The 17358-nt window shown below is 47.3% G+C and overlaps 1 protein-coding gene across 1 annotated transcript; it reads right to left on the reverse strand.

The window, feature by feature from the left end:
* Positions 1-11440: 11440 nt before the first annotated feature.
* regA (3',5'-cyclic-nucleotide phosphodiesterase) lies at positions 11441-13880 on the reverse strand (the record flags this gene model as incomplete). Its single annotated transcript, XM_031147561.1, has 3 exons — positions 11441-12457; positions 12505-13094; positions 13163-13880. The coding sequence occupies 3 exons, from the start codon at positions 13878-13880 to the stop codon at positions 11441-11443; spliced, it is 2325 nt and encodes a 774-aa protein (XP_031008848.1).
* Positions 13881-17358: the final 3478 nt, after the last annotated feature.

The raw sequence follows: 17358 nt of genomic DNA on the forward strand, positions 1-17358 counted from the left end.
ACAGCGGAAATCACGTGTAAATTTAGAGCATATCATATATAATCCGTCATAATCTAGTATAACATTATGCATTTATTGATTAGGATAGTGTTGCGAGGTATATATCACGTGCACCGCGTGACTTAGCTTATAATGACTAAGCTGCTTAGCGAAGAGGCATAACCTCTTCGCCTACAGCGCAGCATAGCAATACAAGACAAGCATACCAACGGAATCATACAGACTAGACGACGAGCTAGTACGTGATCACAAAGTGATGCAACACCTGTGATACCAACAGGATTAATAATTAATTTAATAATAGACGGGCTGGGCTGGGCTGGGCTGGAGCAGGAGATCTTCATGGGTGGTGCTGGAGGTGAAGTGGGAGGTGGGGGAAAGAGCAGGAAGATGTTAAACTTTTATTTTAGGTTGTTGCCCGAGGAGATGTAGTACCGTACTTGTCGTTTTGGATACTAGATCTCCTCGGGCAAGCAACCTAAAAATGGTTATTGAGGAACTTTGATGATTATACTGGATTGTAGGGTCTATGGGATGAACCATTTCTTCCTTGGCTAGATGTATGTCTTAGTTTTGAGTTTAGGGGTCCTATCTTGTGGGAGTCTAAGGGTCCAATCTTGTGGAGATTTAACTTTTAAGGGTCTTGTTTTATGGAGTTTTAAGGTTCTTGTCCTGTGGAGTTCTTAAGATCTATCATATTTTCTTTTCTTTTTGCGGTAATATATCGGCAAATGATAAGACATCATGTTCACGCCATCCTCCCCTCCTGCTCCCCTGCGTTTGCTTTCGATTCCGGGCGGGGAAGACATGCACTTGGATCTTGTCTTGGATCTCAAGCAAGGAAACTGACTATCTATCTAATCTGTACGTGTCTTTATCAACGACGTCGTTGCAGACGCATGTGTCTCTCTTGGTACATCACGAGTCGACCCTGCGGCTCTTTAGTCGTCAATTTTCGCTAGATCGGAATTTAAAGCCGGGTGACTTGTCCGTCCAATACCATGTCATGTCTAGTAGCTAGCTGCATGTAATGTTTGTTCTAATGCGGGGGGTCTTCGGAGGTCCAGCGGGTAAGTATTATTACAATTCCAAAAAAACAAACAGGGGTTCAGGGGCGTCCTCTAATCCTCTTAGGGTAGTGCTTACAGAGCTTCAAGTCTATCGAGGCTATGCTTATAGGGGCTGTATTTATTAGGAGTTCCCAAGTAGAAATAGAGGGTGAAAGTACTAATTCAAAATTTTAACAATACTTAACCAATGTACCTGCTATGCCAAGTTGCAGAAGTTAAGCGTCCAGCTTGCTAGCGTGCCATTTACTTCTGGGGAAAACTCTAACCTCCACGAATGTTTGACTTATTGGCGCCTCGAAGAATGTGAGGTTCCTTATAAGGGAAACTTATCCGGGTTTGTCTGGGGCGGCTTTTCAACCCCGCATTCCTCGTCGTGCTTCACGAGACTTTTATAGACGCAACCCAAAATGCCCCCGCATATGAAATTGGCTGTATATTGGAAAAGGGCCTTGAAAATCCTCCAGGGTTTAAGTTTATAAAAGCGACTACTAGGTAAGCTTTACGAGTAAAGCTTATCTTTAACATCGGCCCGAAGCTTGAGATGTTCATGAGCCTACCTAGGTATGGGATGTGTTGTGGATTAGTAAATCCCGGCGAATTATTCAGCTGCTTGCCTGCCTGCCTCAAGGGGTTACTAACTATGGCGTTATGCCATGCTAAGGAACTGGGCAGGCCTTTCATTGCAACGCTGATATGCATAGACAAGTGTTTGCTTGAAATGAGACTTTAGGCTCTCATATTGGCCTGATACTGTGATGGGGCTGACGACAGTAAAAGTTGAAGCAAGTTATAATCTCCGAGATATATACTTTTCTGATGGAATTTGAGACCCTGAAGATCTTGGTGAAGAAGGTGTTGGAATGCTGAAAATGGGGGTGGGATGTGGATGTGGATGTGGTCATGGCTACCTCAGTAAAATACTCGGGCCGAGTTCTCCCCTGACTAGCATCCCGAAGTTCCCCTGACAATCATCCCGAGCCGTTGTATAGATAGGGATCGCGGGCTAATGGCAGGGGTTTTCGGGAAGAGATCAAAGGGTCAGAACCACCAGAGCTATATGATCCTGGTACTCTGTTCAATTTCATACATACCTTTGCCATCAGACGCATCTCCAAAAGATCAAATCTTCACTTGATAACTCCCAGGTTGGAGCAAGGCAGGGTACTGTACCTGTAAAAGACAAGAGGTGATATTCGTGAGCCGACGCGGACTCGGATGGACAGCCGCTAATGGCCATCAAGATTTAGACGCCGGATTTGATTTTTCAGGATCTTGCAGTTGTTGCACTCTCTTTCACTCGTGTATCCGAGTTGTCACATTCTATCCTGCTTGATTCTGGCCAGTGGATAAATTGGGTATCGTGTCGAGAAGCCGGTCCCCCCCCCCCGTCTGACCCCGGCCCGGATCGCTCAGATATATGCCCGGTGAGTATCACTACAGATCTAGGGTGTTGTTCACTCGATCCTTGCGGGGTGCATGGTATCAAGTGCCAATACTATACTCCGTACCCAGGCCCGATAACCAGGTTCAGGGTTCGACGTAGCTGTTGTCACAGTTACATCGCGGTCGAAACGTGGGGTCGTTTCTCTGGAGTCCAGCCTTTTAGACTGTGCTGTCCAGGCTTTCATTCGAGTGAAGTATGCTACACCAGCTATGCCTCCGTTACACAGAAGACACGCCGATCTGTGCCTCAACGGCTTTTTTCAACGTCATTGGTTTCCATGGCCCTGGGAGTCGTCAATATTTGTATTTTGAGCAATCCTTTTCATCTGGCCCTGCAGCAGCGCGCTGTCCCAGTCGGATTACTCCTTTTGTCTCAATGCCGCCAACTCCATATCTAGTCAAGTACCCCCCCCCCCCCCGTACGTGCAGTGAAGTCTCCACTGCTCCCGCGAACTTTGTTTTTCAGATGGCAGCTTGCCCCCCTGTGAATGCTGTGCTCCTTTTGAGTTGTATCACAGGGTTATTGCATCTTGAGGGATTCTTGCATTGAACTGTGAAGCGTCTTGTCACCTTTTGCTTTTTCTCTCCTGATTGAAGCGGAGGCGAACAAATTGTTTCGGAGACACGTCTCCGTGCCAGGGTTCTCTCCGTTCAGGTGTCTAATAGTATAACTACTGCAGCCTTCGTCACAACGAGTTTTGTTAAAAAAAACATCATTGTCTCATCTTTTTACTTGGTCCACCATTTACCTGGAGAACTCTTCGCTTCCCCTTATTAATTAGCTTTGTGGTTTCACCAACCTCTCGCCAGACTGGACGACATCACTTTATAGCCTGCATCTCAGGCACGATGGCACCCATTCCCCTAGATCAGATCTGTTCTCCGGTTGCTCAGCTCTTTGCTCCCGGAGATATAACTGGAGTTTACTACGTTATTGTTTGCGGGCTTCCCTGGAACTTCTCCTGGCAGGACCTAAAGGACTTTTCTCGGAACCATATAGATAATTCTACAACACATAAAGACATTGACCGTGTCGAGGTCTTTGGAACGAATGGCTGGGTGAGAGTTAAAGGAAAAGAGTCATTCTTGAAAATCTTTGGCAAGTTCAAAATCTACTTTCATCGTATCTAGACTAATAAGTTCCAGATCATTTGAATGGTGGCCAACTTGAAGGTCGCTCCTTAATTGCGGATGGCCGCAACGAGACGATGTGGACCATCATCCTCACATCCTCGGGTGCAGAGCCACAACCAAAACAGCGCAGTGATAGCATCAGCACTTTCCGTGGTGACATGGTCGGCGAATCTTCTCCTACATCAGGATACGCCCAAGATGGAGGAGCCCGATCATCCGTATATTCAGGGCATGAATCATCTGTAAATGTAAGACTGTTTTCTCTGGCACATTTACCTTGACTAATAGCATTTAGAGCAACTATCCCCAGTCACCTTCCAGCAACTTTTCCTCTCTCCCATCACCAATATTCGCCAGCAGTCCTTGCCTCCAACAAAGTCCTATCTTTGAACATTATGCTACCCAACCACAATATATTCATTACGGGGGTGTCTATGTGAACAACTTTACCCCAGTTACCCCTTTATACGCCGCTCCACCCATCTTAATTCCAACTCGCGTTCCAACATATATGGCTCCTCCACCTACTCCGGAAATGATGAGATGTCCAGTTCCAGTACCATACCAGCAGCCAGCGCCAACGCCAACGCCAGTGGTACGCACAGAGGCACGAAAAATAGTCATAACCAAGCTCGCACACTCGGTCGATGAAGCAACCCTCGAGGCCCTTCTCCGTGGTGTTACACTAAGTCACTCTCCCCCAGGCAGCGAGTGCCACGTCAAAGCCGAAATCGCCTACCACACGAGCGGCGAACGAAAAGGCGAACGCAAAGACCACGCAATTTCTGTTTTCCAAACTGCTGCTTTGGCCCGGAGAGCAATCCGGGCTCTGAACGGGTACGAGTTCCATGGACGTCGGATAACGGTCAAACTTGCCAAGGAGGGGGAGAGGCCGTTGAGGACCAACCCAGCTACGCCTCCGCCGCCACTCTACCCGCATGTGTCATCGCGACGGCCGCCGAAGATTGAGGAGAATGTTACGGTGAAGCAGAGTAGATGTAATGAAATCCAGGTTGGTTCAGAGAATGCATTAAATATTGGGATTGAGATGTCATCGAGGACACCCGCGGTTGTGGATGGGTCATCGGGAGCGGCCAAGCGAGGCTGTAGAAACCGAAGTAGTCTTTGAAACGCTGATGGCGAAAAGGCTTTTGTTTATTATCATCTATTTGGTTTGGATGTTGAAAATATGGGCTATCTTTTAGCGCCGAGTTGGGCATTTTGATGACTTTTCTAATGTGCAATGACTTTATTCTACCATATAGACTTTTAATACAAAGCCTTCTCAGAAATGTAAGGAAGCTCTTTTTTTCTTTCTTTTTGGTTATGTGATTTGTAGTATGTTAACTCCCGACTTCGCGAGGTTAACCCTTTTTTACCTTACCCATAACCTACACCAGCGCACAATCATCCAGAGTCACCAAATGTCTTATTCATAGTTTGTAGGCACAATTCGCCACACATCTCAAGATGCAGAGGCAAATGCTGCTCAGTACGTCAAATTCCCACACCCGAATGAAAATCCAGCAGTCATAAGTGACAAAACCATCTTTCATATCGTCCATGCGTGCTTCGATGCTGTTTAGTCTTCTCTTGATGATAGTACTCTTGACCACTGAGAGTCCCTGTAATCCGTTTTTTGTGGCCAGCAGCGCCCTCACGAGTGTCATAGCCAATATATTGCTCCGCCATATATCGTCTTTGAGCAATGGCACTATAGGTTGTTAGAAATACCCGATGCTACATTGCACTGAGCTTACCCTGTGAATTGCACTCTGGCTCTATCCGCATATTCAGCTGTCTCGGAATGCCAGCCTCTTGTTGCTGGCGGTTGTCCATCCCAAGTACGAGGTGTTCCTTGCTGTTGAGAGCTTGCCTTATCCTTTTTGAGCTCCGCTTTCCGGTACTTGGGAGCGTCGACCAAGCGCTGATTGTACAAATTGGCAAGATCTTCGGCCTTTTTGTCTGACTTTTTGTAACTTTCGGCATGATAGTACATAGGAGTGCCTTGTGGTGCGCCTTCCCGACCTCTCATCGACTCTCGGTATGGATCGTACCGATCTGTAGACTCGTTAATTGGGATTTCAATTCACTACAGATTGTCATTTCCGCAGACCATTCCAGTATCCCGGCCCAACAAGGGTTACTATTCCATTCCGCCTTGAGATTTTGACTTGGACCCAGAATTTTATTGTGTCATGCGGCGAGCCTTGGCGAACAGTGACTCAATCGACACCCTCTTTAGACATCTTATCTCTCTTTAATCATCTTTCGAGCCATCTCAACATTTAACAAAACATATTCTTCATATATGTGATTATTGTTATCATAGCTAAAGTCGAACGAAGACCGATGCTCGACACCTTGCCAGTTGAATTAGTGCTGGCGATTCTGGGCTCTAGTAGCGATATTCGATCCTTAGCAGCTACAGCCTTATCATGTGCGACTATCTATCGGATTTTCCTCGAAGGACAATCTCAAGTTGTTCCTCTAGTGCTGTTTCGAGAAATGGATGATGAACTGATACCGGAAGCTATCGCCGCTTTCGAGTCCTCCAGCTCAAAAACGACGTGGACAAGAGCGGCTATCCTCAACTTCATAGCACGGACTCTCGATGAACGAAAGATTATAGAGCGATTATGGAATCTCGCCGATGCATTCTCAGTTGTACGACTATATCACCAAATCAAGAGTCTCGCGATAGACTTCGCCACGCGAGCAAAATTATCTCGCTACAAGGACGGCGATGGATCTGCGTCTATGATTTCAAAGTCCGAGCAGAACCGATACGAGCGTGCATTTTACAGATTTGAACTGTATTGCAACCTCTATTATGATTTTAAAACCCCTGTCATGTCCCTAGAGGAGCAGAGGGTGTTTTTCTTCTCTAATTTCTCTCACTGGGAAAATGAACAGCTCGCTTGTGTTCATGCCTATTTAATACGGCTGCTAACCCCAGGTCTGTTCGAATACCTAGGTGCACGATGCCACGTCAAATACTTATTTTTTGCAGATTTTGATGAGATGGTAGAGCATGATCTGAGGTGGGGTCAAATGTACGACGATTTCGCCGTCTTTGCAGACCGGTTCAAGATCGCCTACATGGAGCCCATCCTCGCACGCGGTCTTGCCAGTATATGCTCCCTTCAAGCTTGCACCAGCTATGATTCAAAAGCCAGTATAATGTGCCCTGATGAGCCCAGAGCTTCCAACATCTTTCTATACCATGCTTTGGAAGCTGCAAATGGCTCAGATGACAGGCTTGATCTAGAGGACTACACCCCGGAAGACGAGATCAACAACATTGCACCTCCATACTTCAAAGATACTGATTCAGGCTCTGAAGATGTGTGGCGTTTGACGCATGAAATCTCAACTCGAGCGCACTTTGTCAATGGCGAAGAGTGGTCCTTACACCGCGAATGGTGTTATGTCATGTGGGATCGGAGTACCCTAGAGGAGATGGGCATTTTTGAAGACGATTGGGACGAGTCAGGAAGGGCTCCAAGTAGAGAAGGGGCATCGAGGGAACTACGGCAGGCGTCTCGTAAGCGCCGAGAAGAGATCTACCGTGCCGGGGGAAGAGGTTGGTGGTCTTTTGAGGATGAGAGCAGAATTGTTTGGCCAGATGGCAGGGAACCACAGAAGATTGCCCATGAGTCCTGTGCATGACGTTTGTTGAGAAACTTGATGTGGCAGAAAGGACGTCCATCGCGAAGTTAGAGAGATTTTCTGTCATTAATTGAGCATTCAAGGGAAGTAACGAGACGTTGGATGTAGAGAGGAGAGCCGAGGGACTGTAAAATGCAGTCTCTGGCGATTTTGTCAACAGCGCCTTGCAGAAAGCCTTGCTCTCGCTTTCAAGGCAGACAAGAGACGCTGCACGGTAACGGTCCTATCACGAGACTGAGCATCAAAGTCATAGTCAGCAGCGAAAATTTTACCCATTCTTATATAGACTCCGGCCAAGGCAAGGACAGATTTTGCACTATTCTCGCGACCGACATCGATAATCTGGCCTGCCAGACTCCTGCAGCATTGTGTCGAACTTTCGAATTTTGTTGCTTACCCTTGGTTTAAGTTTGCTTAACCATTGCTTAGGCTAAGTGAAAAATGGCACGAGAAAAGTTTAATGCGAGATTGCCTGTTTCTTGTCCCTTTGGATGTACCTAGCCACGTTTGGCCAGGTAATAAATGTACGCACGTGATGTATTAGAGAAGTTCCAGACAACAGTGGATTCATAATATTAACGAGTACTAACTCTAATATTAATAAGTAAAAAGCTTACGTACTTAGATGATAAGGATAAGTGTAAGCGCTAACAAAGTCGAAGCTTATAAACTCCTATTCAGTCCCCTTCGCATATTGCTCTAATGGTTTTTAATCAAGCCAAAAAGAGGTTAAGGTGAAGGTCGATCAAAGGTGGAACGCTTAAAAGAATCAAAGGTAGACAGTTATAGCAAGCGACTTCGGATCTTGATGCATAAGCGTCAGCGAAGTAGCATTAAGATCTTAGTTGTAGTTTGCAACATGGGTTAAGGTTATATAAATCTGCAGGCAAACTTAAAGTGGAAGCCGAAGTCTCTGAACCATGCGCATTCAATCTCTCGCACCCCGACCCGGAAAGGAGTTAAGGTGAAGTTTAATAAAGGTCTAAGTTTCTAGAGCTGACAGGAGACATCCCAACCGGAAAAGAGGTCAAGGTAAAACTTGAGCTAAGGTCAGAGTCTCCAGGGTCCAGAGCCCGAGCCCACGAGAAGAGCCAATTCGCTTTCAGAATGCAATAAGTGACTGCGCAGAAGCAAGTACCATCCATTTCAACAACAACACGACAATGGGTAATAGCCACTATTGCCGTGTCAGATGCTCTCAAAACCGTCCCATAAAGAGATGGAGGAAAGGAAAAAAAAATAAAACAAATGCTATGGCTTGGCGGGCCAAATAAACCATCCCCAGTCGAGAATAGTGTCACGTTATGGATTGAGGCACTAGAGGTGAGGTTATCCCCAACTTCCTCAACCTCCTCCTCCTTGCAATTGTTCAAGTAACGTTTTATAGCTAAAGGGACTTGCAACTTTCTATATTATATATAACGCTTTAGAAAGTTCCTTTATCATAACAGCCTCTACTCATCAAGCTACGAAGTTATTCTACGATTTGTCACGCTACTTGTTGTCAATGTCACGTTGAAAACTCGAGCTTTGTGCAAACGCGATTGCATTCCATTTTCGCCACCTTCCCTACCCACTAGATTATCTCTGTCCATCTTCCTTGCAAGTTGGAGTCGAGGCATTTGCCACCTTACTTTTCTGCTCCATGGTGATATTACAATTCCTCCAAATTAGGGCAGGCACCAAAAACCTTCGACCAGGCCATCTGCCCTTGTAGACGTTATAAGCACTGGGTCGCTCAGGGTATTTACGTAGCTGCAGCTTGGTGAAGAAGGCGATGGCTTCGTCGTAAACAGCCTCTTTTTCCGGCCCAAGGACACTTCCATGCTGTCTGAAGTAGACAACCATTTCAGTTCCTATAGAGGCATGGGTCGGGAGAGGCGGTATTGGGGAAGCCAGGTTGATGTTTTGGTGTTCTTGAAGGCGGGTTTGGCTGGCATTTGGAGCAAGATGTTCTCGCTAAGATTCTGCTGTGAAAAGCCAATATACGCGACAGTTTATATGCGCGTTTTTGGGTTTGACGCCAGGGATACAAAGCCACGGCAAACGGTAGATGAAAGGAAATATTGAAGAACTTTGGCGATGATATCTTGTCTTCTTGATGCGCTGTAAAGCGTTGTTTGTTTTCAGATCTATCTAGCCAATCAGAGCTGTCAAAACTGGCGGCGTATCTCGCTACCCCTTTTCTCTGTCAAAACATCACTTAAACCTCCCGATCATCAGTCATTTTATGTCTAGAGATATTGATGTAACAGACGATAAATAGTAGTGAGAGATGTCGTACCCAGATTATTCACTCTCGGAATCAGATGTGAAGTTCTGCTCCTGGTATTCTGCATACGTGTTAAAGAAAGGGGGCGGGGTGTGCCCCAAAACGTACGTTGGATTGCGATTCAAACGTTATTTGAGCAAACAAGTTGTGACAATATAAAGGCTTGTTATGACATTCGTCCAATAATCCTTCGCTAAAAGAAAAGTCATTCAATGGGAAGGTGCGAGCTACCTCTAAAGAATCTCAGCTGGATCGCTCCTGCTCGCTTCTCTCACCAACCACTTTACCAAATAACACCCTACCTGAACTTCCAACCTGCGCTGATCCCTACACTAGAATCAATCTATCATCATACCTACCACGAAGAACATCCATTTCCCCAAACCTCCATTCCACCAACAAGATGCCCCCAAAGCGCAAGCTCGACCGTTTCATCTCCATCGACACCCTCCGCCACCTCCAAGACCGCCGACTAGCAACAGAAGCATCGGGCGGCTGGATCACCGTTAAAAGAACCGCCTACTCCTACTTTACCGGCTATTTCCCCGAGGAAAACCGCAGCATCGAAGTCCCAGAATTCATCCAGAGCGTCCAGACGCTCAAGTCCCTTGAGCTGAACCACGAGACTGCCCGAAATGTGTACCACGACTACATGGCATACATCAGAGACCCCCATCACGATCATGTTAGCATCCTAAAGTACGCCAAGTACCATGTGGAGACTGTCCAGGGAGATTGCCGCCACCGAAGCGATCTTTGGGGGGATGTCATGAATGATATTGGTCTCAATAAGGGGTGGCAGGAGCGGATGTGGGATTCGAATTGGGATGGGAGGCGTTGGCGGACCAGGAAGAGTAGTCTGAAGGATGAGGTTCTTGAAATGATGGATACTCGGTACAATTACCTTTTATCTCTCAATGGGAAAATTCGGGACAAGTATGAGGACGAGGTTCGAGAGCGAGCGGATTAGAAGTCTTATTGAACCTTGATGGGATTATTCTGCAAACCGGGGTATCAATGGATGGTTCTCAGCACGTTGTGAGTAGATTAGCAGAGAGGAGAGATACCTAACTAACTTCTCTCTGTTAGGTTCTTCCGTCCACTACCCAACCCATCCCGAACTATCTTTTTGCTATTCCAGTACAACACTAGCAAAACTTGGTCCTACTTCGGCTTCGTCCGAGCTACAGTTTTGGTATTTTATGGGGAAGAGCTAGGAGGTGTGGAGTAGGGATGGGAGATCATGATACTGGAATTTCCGAATAGGGGCGTGGGAGATGGTTATCGAGAGCAGCCACTCACGTTCTAATCCAATTTACCACTTTGAAACCCCTTCATCGTAAGCTCTTCCCAGTCAGAAGATAATAGCATACCAAAACCTTAGGGAGCATATCACTTATCGTATTTGGTACTTGGATTTAGTCCAAGTGAACATGAAGGGCTAGGAGTTGAAAACGTCCTCATTGTTCATTCGTTCCTATTCTGATCCCAATCTTACCAGCCCAGCAAGCTATCCTCCCTTGCACAGCGCCGACTCGCCCTCGGAGATCTCAACTCAACCTCTTATATATAACCACGCCATTCCCTTCCCTCCTTCGCCTTTAACCCCGGCATATATCATGGGCATCGCTCATTTTCCATCCATGCCATGCCCTCCTAACGCCACCAATCCGCATTAAAAGATTCCAATTCCCCAACCAGAGTTATCCCAAAACGCCTCCATTCATTGCCTCTTGCCATTCCCATAAAACACTAAACATCGTTCCTTCATCTCATATCATATGTAAGAGAGTACCTGTACAATATACAGCCAAGCCATGCAATAATCTTACATCTTTCCACATAAATATCATAACTGTTCTTCCTCCGCACTGGTGCTTTTACTCCTCTTCCAGAAATTCAATTTGTCCATGCGGAATCGAGACGGCTTCTTCTTAAGATTTCGTACTTTCTCTAGCATTGCACCTTTCGGTGACTCTGGACTGACACTTGGCATCGCGGTCGATGTGCTGGCCTGTGGACTGCCCCCCGTTGGTGTCAGACCTTTATCGTCGTTTGATTCTCGGCTCATAATGCTGGTTCCTTGTGTGCTGGGCGATAACGGCATCTTGCTCGTTGTTGCGCTGGTAGCTTGGCTAGCCCAGTCACCAGCTGCGGAACTGGATGCTTCGGTGCCATCACTACTGCGTTGTGGTGGTTTGCTGGAGCTGGATTCCGATGGCACGACAACAGCGTCGGTGACGATAGAGGGCTTTACCTCGATCCCGTTGAGGTGATTGTCGCCGTTGGGAAGGTTGGTAAAATGGTCCAGGTTGGCAGGGGTACTAGCGGTTCCGTGGCTTAGTTGGAGCTGGCTTGGTCTTGAGCGCGTGAGTGAGAGTTCTGGCATGGAATGATGCGTTTCTTCATCCTCGGCCAAAACACCGTTACTTGGTGAGAATTTCGAATCTAGTAGTGCCGCAAACTTAAGATTCGAGTCGCTCTTCTGCTGCTGACTCTCATCAGAAGGAGTCACCACGCTCATCGAACGTGGGGAAAACATGCCATCGTTCATCGCTGAAGCATCGCTCTCCCGTCTCGCTCTAGCCTGTTCCTCGCTAATCTTCTCCAACCAAGCTGACTTATTCATATGTAGTTCATCAACCGAAAACCCCATTGCTGGCATGACGTCCGTGACTCCTTGGAATAAAGGTATGGCGAACATGTTCATAAAGCCTATTTGCGAATTCCCAAGTTCAATAATTTCTCGAACCGGAGCTGCAAAGAGGGCGGATTCTATTCCCAGGTCCTTTTCCATGGATGCTTGGCGGGCAAATTCGTTGGTCAAAATCATCGTCCATTGAGCGGCAACATCGTAATTTCGAGCCTGTAATAATTAGCCAGGATATCTGAATAGGAAGCAGCAAAACATACCACATTACTAATGTCTGCACACTTTATCAGTAAAGAGCAAGCAAGAGTTCTCTGTTCTTCGACCATTCTCCCATTCCAACCATCAGTATTCCCACTTTCATGCAACTTTTCCTGCAGAAACCCAAGTTTCTTCATATAATCAAAGTGAAGCTGCATGTCCGTAGCAAGTATCGAGTTGATCATCAATTGCCGCATATCCGGGTCCTGAAAAGCAACTGGCCAGTGACGCCGTAATATTTGCGAGTAGGCGGCACAGTGGAAGGCTTCGAGAACAGATCTGTCGTTGTACAACTGAGCTAGCGGAGCCTTGAGCTTGACCAAGAAGGCATTGTTGACGCCGGGATGGCCGACATCGTGGCCAATAGCAGTGATCAATAACGTGAGGGCATCAAAAGGTCTGATGAGAGCGGCAATAGGTGAAGGTTCGGGATGAGACGGGGTTGCCGAATTTGGGTACGGTGGCAATCTGCCTAGCCGGACTAAGAAGTGGAATATTGCTTGCAAGACATCGACGACATGGCGGAAATTGTGGTAGGGTACAAAGGCATTGTATGCCTGACGGCTTGCTACCAGAAATGCAGTTAGATTCTCTGCATCGGGTGTCAGCATACGTATCACAAAATCATCTGAAACATATCCATAGATCGGCTCTCCATACCTGTCGATATCCGCCACCTCTCAAGTTCTGGCATCGCGAGTGCATGTTGTAACATTAGTAAGGCTGCATGAAGGAGCTCATCATCTGTGAACTCGTGCGCCGAAAAGTGCCACGACCCAACAGCTGCAGCTATCTTGTCGCTGCGATCTAGTGCAACAGCTATCCGCGCTGGGCCGAATGGTTCGTCATCACCTCCGATCTTGCATATTCCATCCATTAAACCTGATACCATAGCTTCACGTAAGTATGCATATGGTTTTGAATCGTCCACACCCACCCATGATCGTTTGCGCCCTCTCTTCAGTTCCAATAAGGCTCTCTGCTCCTTGGAAGCATCCTTATGGGCTCGGTATGCATGCACAGCAAGGCTGGGAAGTCGCTCGTGTAACAAGGGACTCGTCAACACGTCTACTGCTCCGAGATCCATATACTTTATCGTCCTAAATTGATCCAAGGCCGCACCTAACCCAGGGAGTTTCTTCGCAAAAGGATCATAACTGAGATGCCCTCCCGAGTTCTGCCGTGGATTTGACGTGACCATTAAAGAGTTGGGATCGGGAATAGCAACCACAGCTACCGGAACAATCAATTTCGAGAGGCTTTGATACTGTATTTCGGAAGCTACCCATTGTAGCAGCTGAAGCCCGTATGCTTCCGAGTCCGAATCTTCTGTTAACCCATCGACTTGCTGTTTCGAACTTGGAGAAGGTGTTCGCATTTCCCTCGATCGCCTTCTGCTAAATTCGTCTTCATAAGGAATATCGATAAGGACAAGAGTAGGTATTAATTCGACAATCGAGGACTGATTTAGTTCGGAAAGCTTCGATATACAGCTCTTGCCAGTACGGCAGACGTAAACTTAATGATATTAGTTGATGCAGGTGAATTGAAGGAACCGTGACTGACCTTCGCTGAAAATCCGCAGCAAGGTCTGCAGATTTCTATCTAGGTGAGAGGGGCTCGATTGAGTTGATGAAATCCCATCCAGATGAAACTGGGCACTTTCTGTTGAAGTAGACCATATTACATCGTCTCTTTTCACAAACTTGTCCTCTTGGGCGGTCCGGTCAACATATACCACGTTGCACGCCGCATACTCCATAGCTGCTTCGCGCACGGCGGCGCAGGACAATTATCTCCCTCTCGCCGCCAGCAATATCGAGTAGACCAGTAGATTTCGGATATAGAAGGATGGAAGTCAGGAAATCCGGCAATCTATCTCCTGTGTCGCACGGATATGGCTCGAGCGCAACGCCTTTTCCGACGAGTCAGAATTCCTCGACAAAGACTAATTGTGTCTCTTCAACGTGGTGTTCACTCTTCTGGTAGATGGCAATATCCTAGCGTGGAACAGTCGCATTCGAGTTTGTCGCAATGGCAGCAGACTGAGATTCGACAGCTCGAGGAGATGTTGGAAATCCTTCCTAGATGGGACCCTAGATCCAATCCAGAATACTCGTGATTGTTCCTCGTGATGGTCCTACACCAAATTACTTGATATTGTACACGGGAACCGGAAAATGCTTTGTACGTATTCGTAGTGGAGCTGTGAGCAACACATCAATTGCGGTCTGTACGACTGGTGGCGGTGGTAACATGGAACCTCGAGTCGCAGTGGCAGATTCAGTTCGCGCGCAGATGCACAGGTAGTCGAAGTGGGATCGGATGCTGACGACAAGGGTTGGGTTGGGTTGGGTTGGTTTGGAACAGTCTGCGCTGCGCTACAGACTGCAGATGCAGGCAATAGTCATTCCGAGGTGAGGAAGGAAGGAAAAGGGGAGAGGGAGGGAGAGAAGGATTCGTTTGGGGGCGGTGATGGATAGTCGTGGAGATGGTTGATTGAAAGAGGGCGTTCAAGTGAGAAAGATGAAGAGTCACGGAAGAGTGAGAGTGAGAATAATTGTCGAGATCATTGACCAGTCTGGCTAGGAGGAGAGAGGGCAAGGGCCAGTGCAAGTAGTGAGAGTGTGCCAGACCGGACAGGGCAGGTGGAGGCGTGCAGCATTGGGGCTTGTCTTGTTCTTCGGGAAAGGGCAAAGGAAGCTAGAAGGTGGAGTACAGTGAGAGTGTATGGTAGACTTGGGCCAGTGAAAGTGTGTTGATTGACGCCAGTGAGGCACGCGAAGGCTTCCAAAATCCTTCTCGAAGGCCGCTAAGAATTTAGAGAAGCTTCGAATAGAGGCATCGGGGTCCACTTGCATGTAAGCTTCTGTGTCAACACTCCAAGTCTCATTATTAACGGCCAAATAATATATTAATTTTCCCTATAAAATGCTTTTCTATAGATACTTCTACATTCCCTCATTCGATAACATGACTGACATCTGCCCGTCGGGCGGAATACTTGACAGATTCCAACACTACCTCCGTCTCCGTCTGCCATCCATTCTTTATCGCAAGTTGGTATAAAGTAATGATCTGCTTCAACGTCCAAGATGCGAGATACGGCATGGGAACGCCTATATAGGAATAACGGTACCATTTCCCTTCATTTTCCCTCTTCTTCTGCTCCTTCCTCCTTGGCTTTTGGCTTTCGGTCTTGGGCTCGAGAACAATGGCCATCATCCGTGCTCTCGGGTGCACACTTGTCCTCGAGAGGAAAGCCAAGTGTAAGCAGTCAAGTCAAGTAGTGCCGTCTGACAGAGCTCGACCTTCCCCTCCCTTCCCTCCCTCCTGCAAGATCTCGTTTCAGCTTCTGCTTCTTTCTTTTCCCACGTTGCCAGATCTCTACCGGTACTTCGTACGGACGAATTAATGATTATTAACCTCATCCCTCCCTGGCCTGGTACTCCGTACGGCACCCCCGGCACTTACCTTACGGTACCCAGCCCAGCACAACACATCCCACATGATTTCTTATCCAGTTTTGCCACCAAGTTGTCGTGGCCTTTAACCTTTTCCCCCCTAGTCATTAACAGAAGAAGCTTATTTCTCATTGCAAGTGCTCTGCCCCTCATTTACGTAGCAGTAATCAACCTCTCCCAGATCGCTGCAGTTGATCCCAGCCCCCTCTCCGCAACGAGGCACACGTCCGTTATCGTTCTCCGACTTGGCGCCTCCGAGCTCTATCTGCAAATAAATGAAGACCCGACCCCTTCCCGACTTCCAGGAACCCCTCATTAGTACGGAGTCTATTGTAATAATTAAACTCATTCCGCCGCAAGGCAAGGCAATGCATGCATATGAATATACAAGCACGCGAGCGACTCTACTGGAAAAGGGAGGTCACACACGCCTGCCTCACACCTGGGGCAGGGGCCGCGCAGGGCACGCAAGGCAAGCGCACACGAATTGCTTCTGGCGGACGCTTGCATGCTTATCCGCGCCGGCATGTCCCTGGAAAACAGTTTATATTATTGTTTATAACCTTACCTGTAACTCGCCAGCAAGGAGAGCACGAGCACCCACCTTCCTTTACCAGACACGTGAAGCCATCGTAATCTGCGGCCTGGGATCCAATGAGAAAGCCGCATGTCGTACATTAAGGTTCCTAAGATCTACACATACTGTAGTAGATATCGGAGGTTAAATGATAGCGGGACACAACTTCATTCGATGGAGGGATAAAGCAAGACCGGATTAGTATCCAGAGATGGCATTTGCCGGTTTCGGGCTATCAGTCGCTTATTGCGTACGACGGCGACGATTATACAATACAAGCCTTTTGAGATCTGGGAAAAGATCACAGGAGGTTCAGAGCGGGAAAAGAACGTGACTTATCACGTGGTGTAATCATCCCCCCTAAATCTCGGCTGAGGTGAGTCACGTACTGTACGCTGCACTTAATCATCAAGGCGAATAGTGCAAAGATTTCCTACTTGAGCATACGGGACGAGAACTACAACTATAATCAAATACCTCTTGATGCAGGTAGGAGTCACTCTTGCAGAACTTTCCTTCCTATCAAATCTATAAGTACAAGTTTCTATAACACAGCTGAATTGGCTCAGAATTTCCAAATCAGCTTGATTGATTGATTCTCTGCCTCGCACCTCATCCATAAATCTATACCTGCGTAGTACGAGGTCCTCTTCAACAACAGCCTCCTAAACCATCAAAACAGTCCACTTCACACCCCAAACTCCACCCACACACCATGGCAGCCATCGACCTCACCGCACGCGCCACCTCCCTCGCCCAATACTTCCTCGACAGCAACTCCCCCCCATCCACATCCACATCCACATCCACATCCC

Source organism: Lachnellula hyalina, assembly GCF_007821495.1.
Source record: "Lachnellula hyalina strain CBS 185.66 chromosome Unknown contig00011, whole genome shotgun sequence".
NCBI lineage: Eukaryota > Fungi > Ascomycota > Leotiomycetes > Helotiales > Lachnaceae > Lachnellula > Lachnellula hyalina.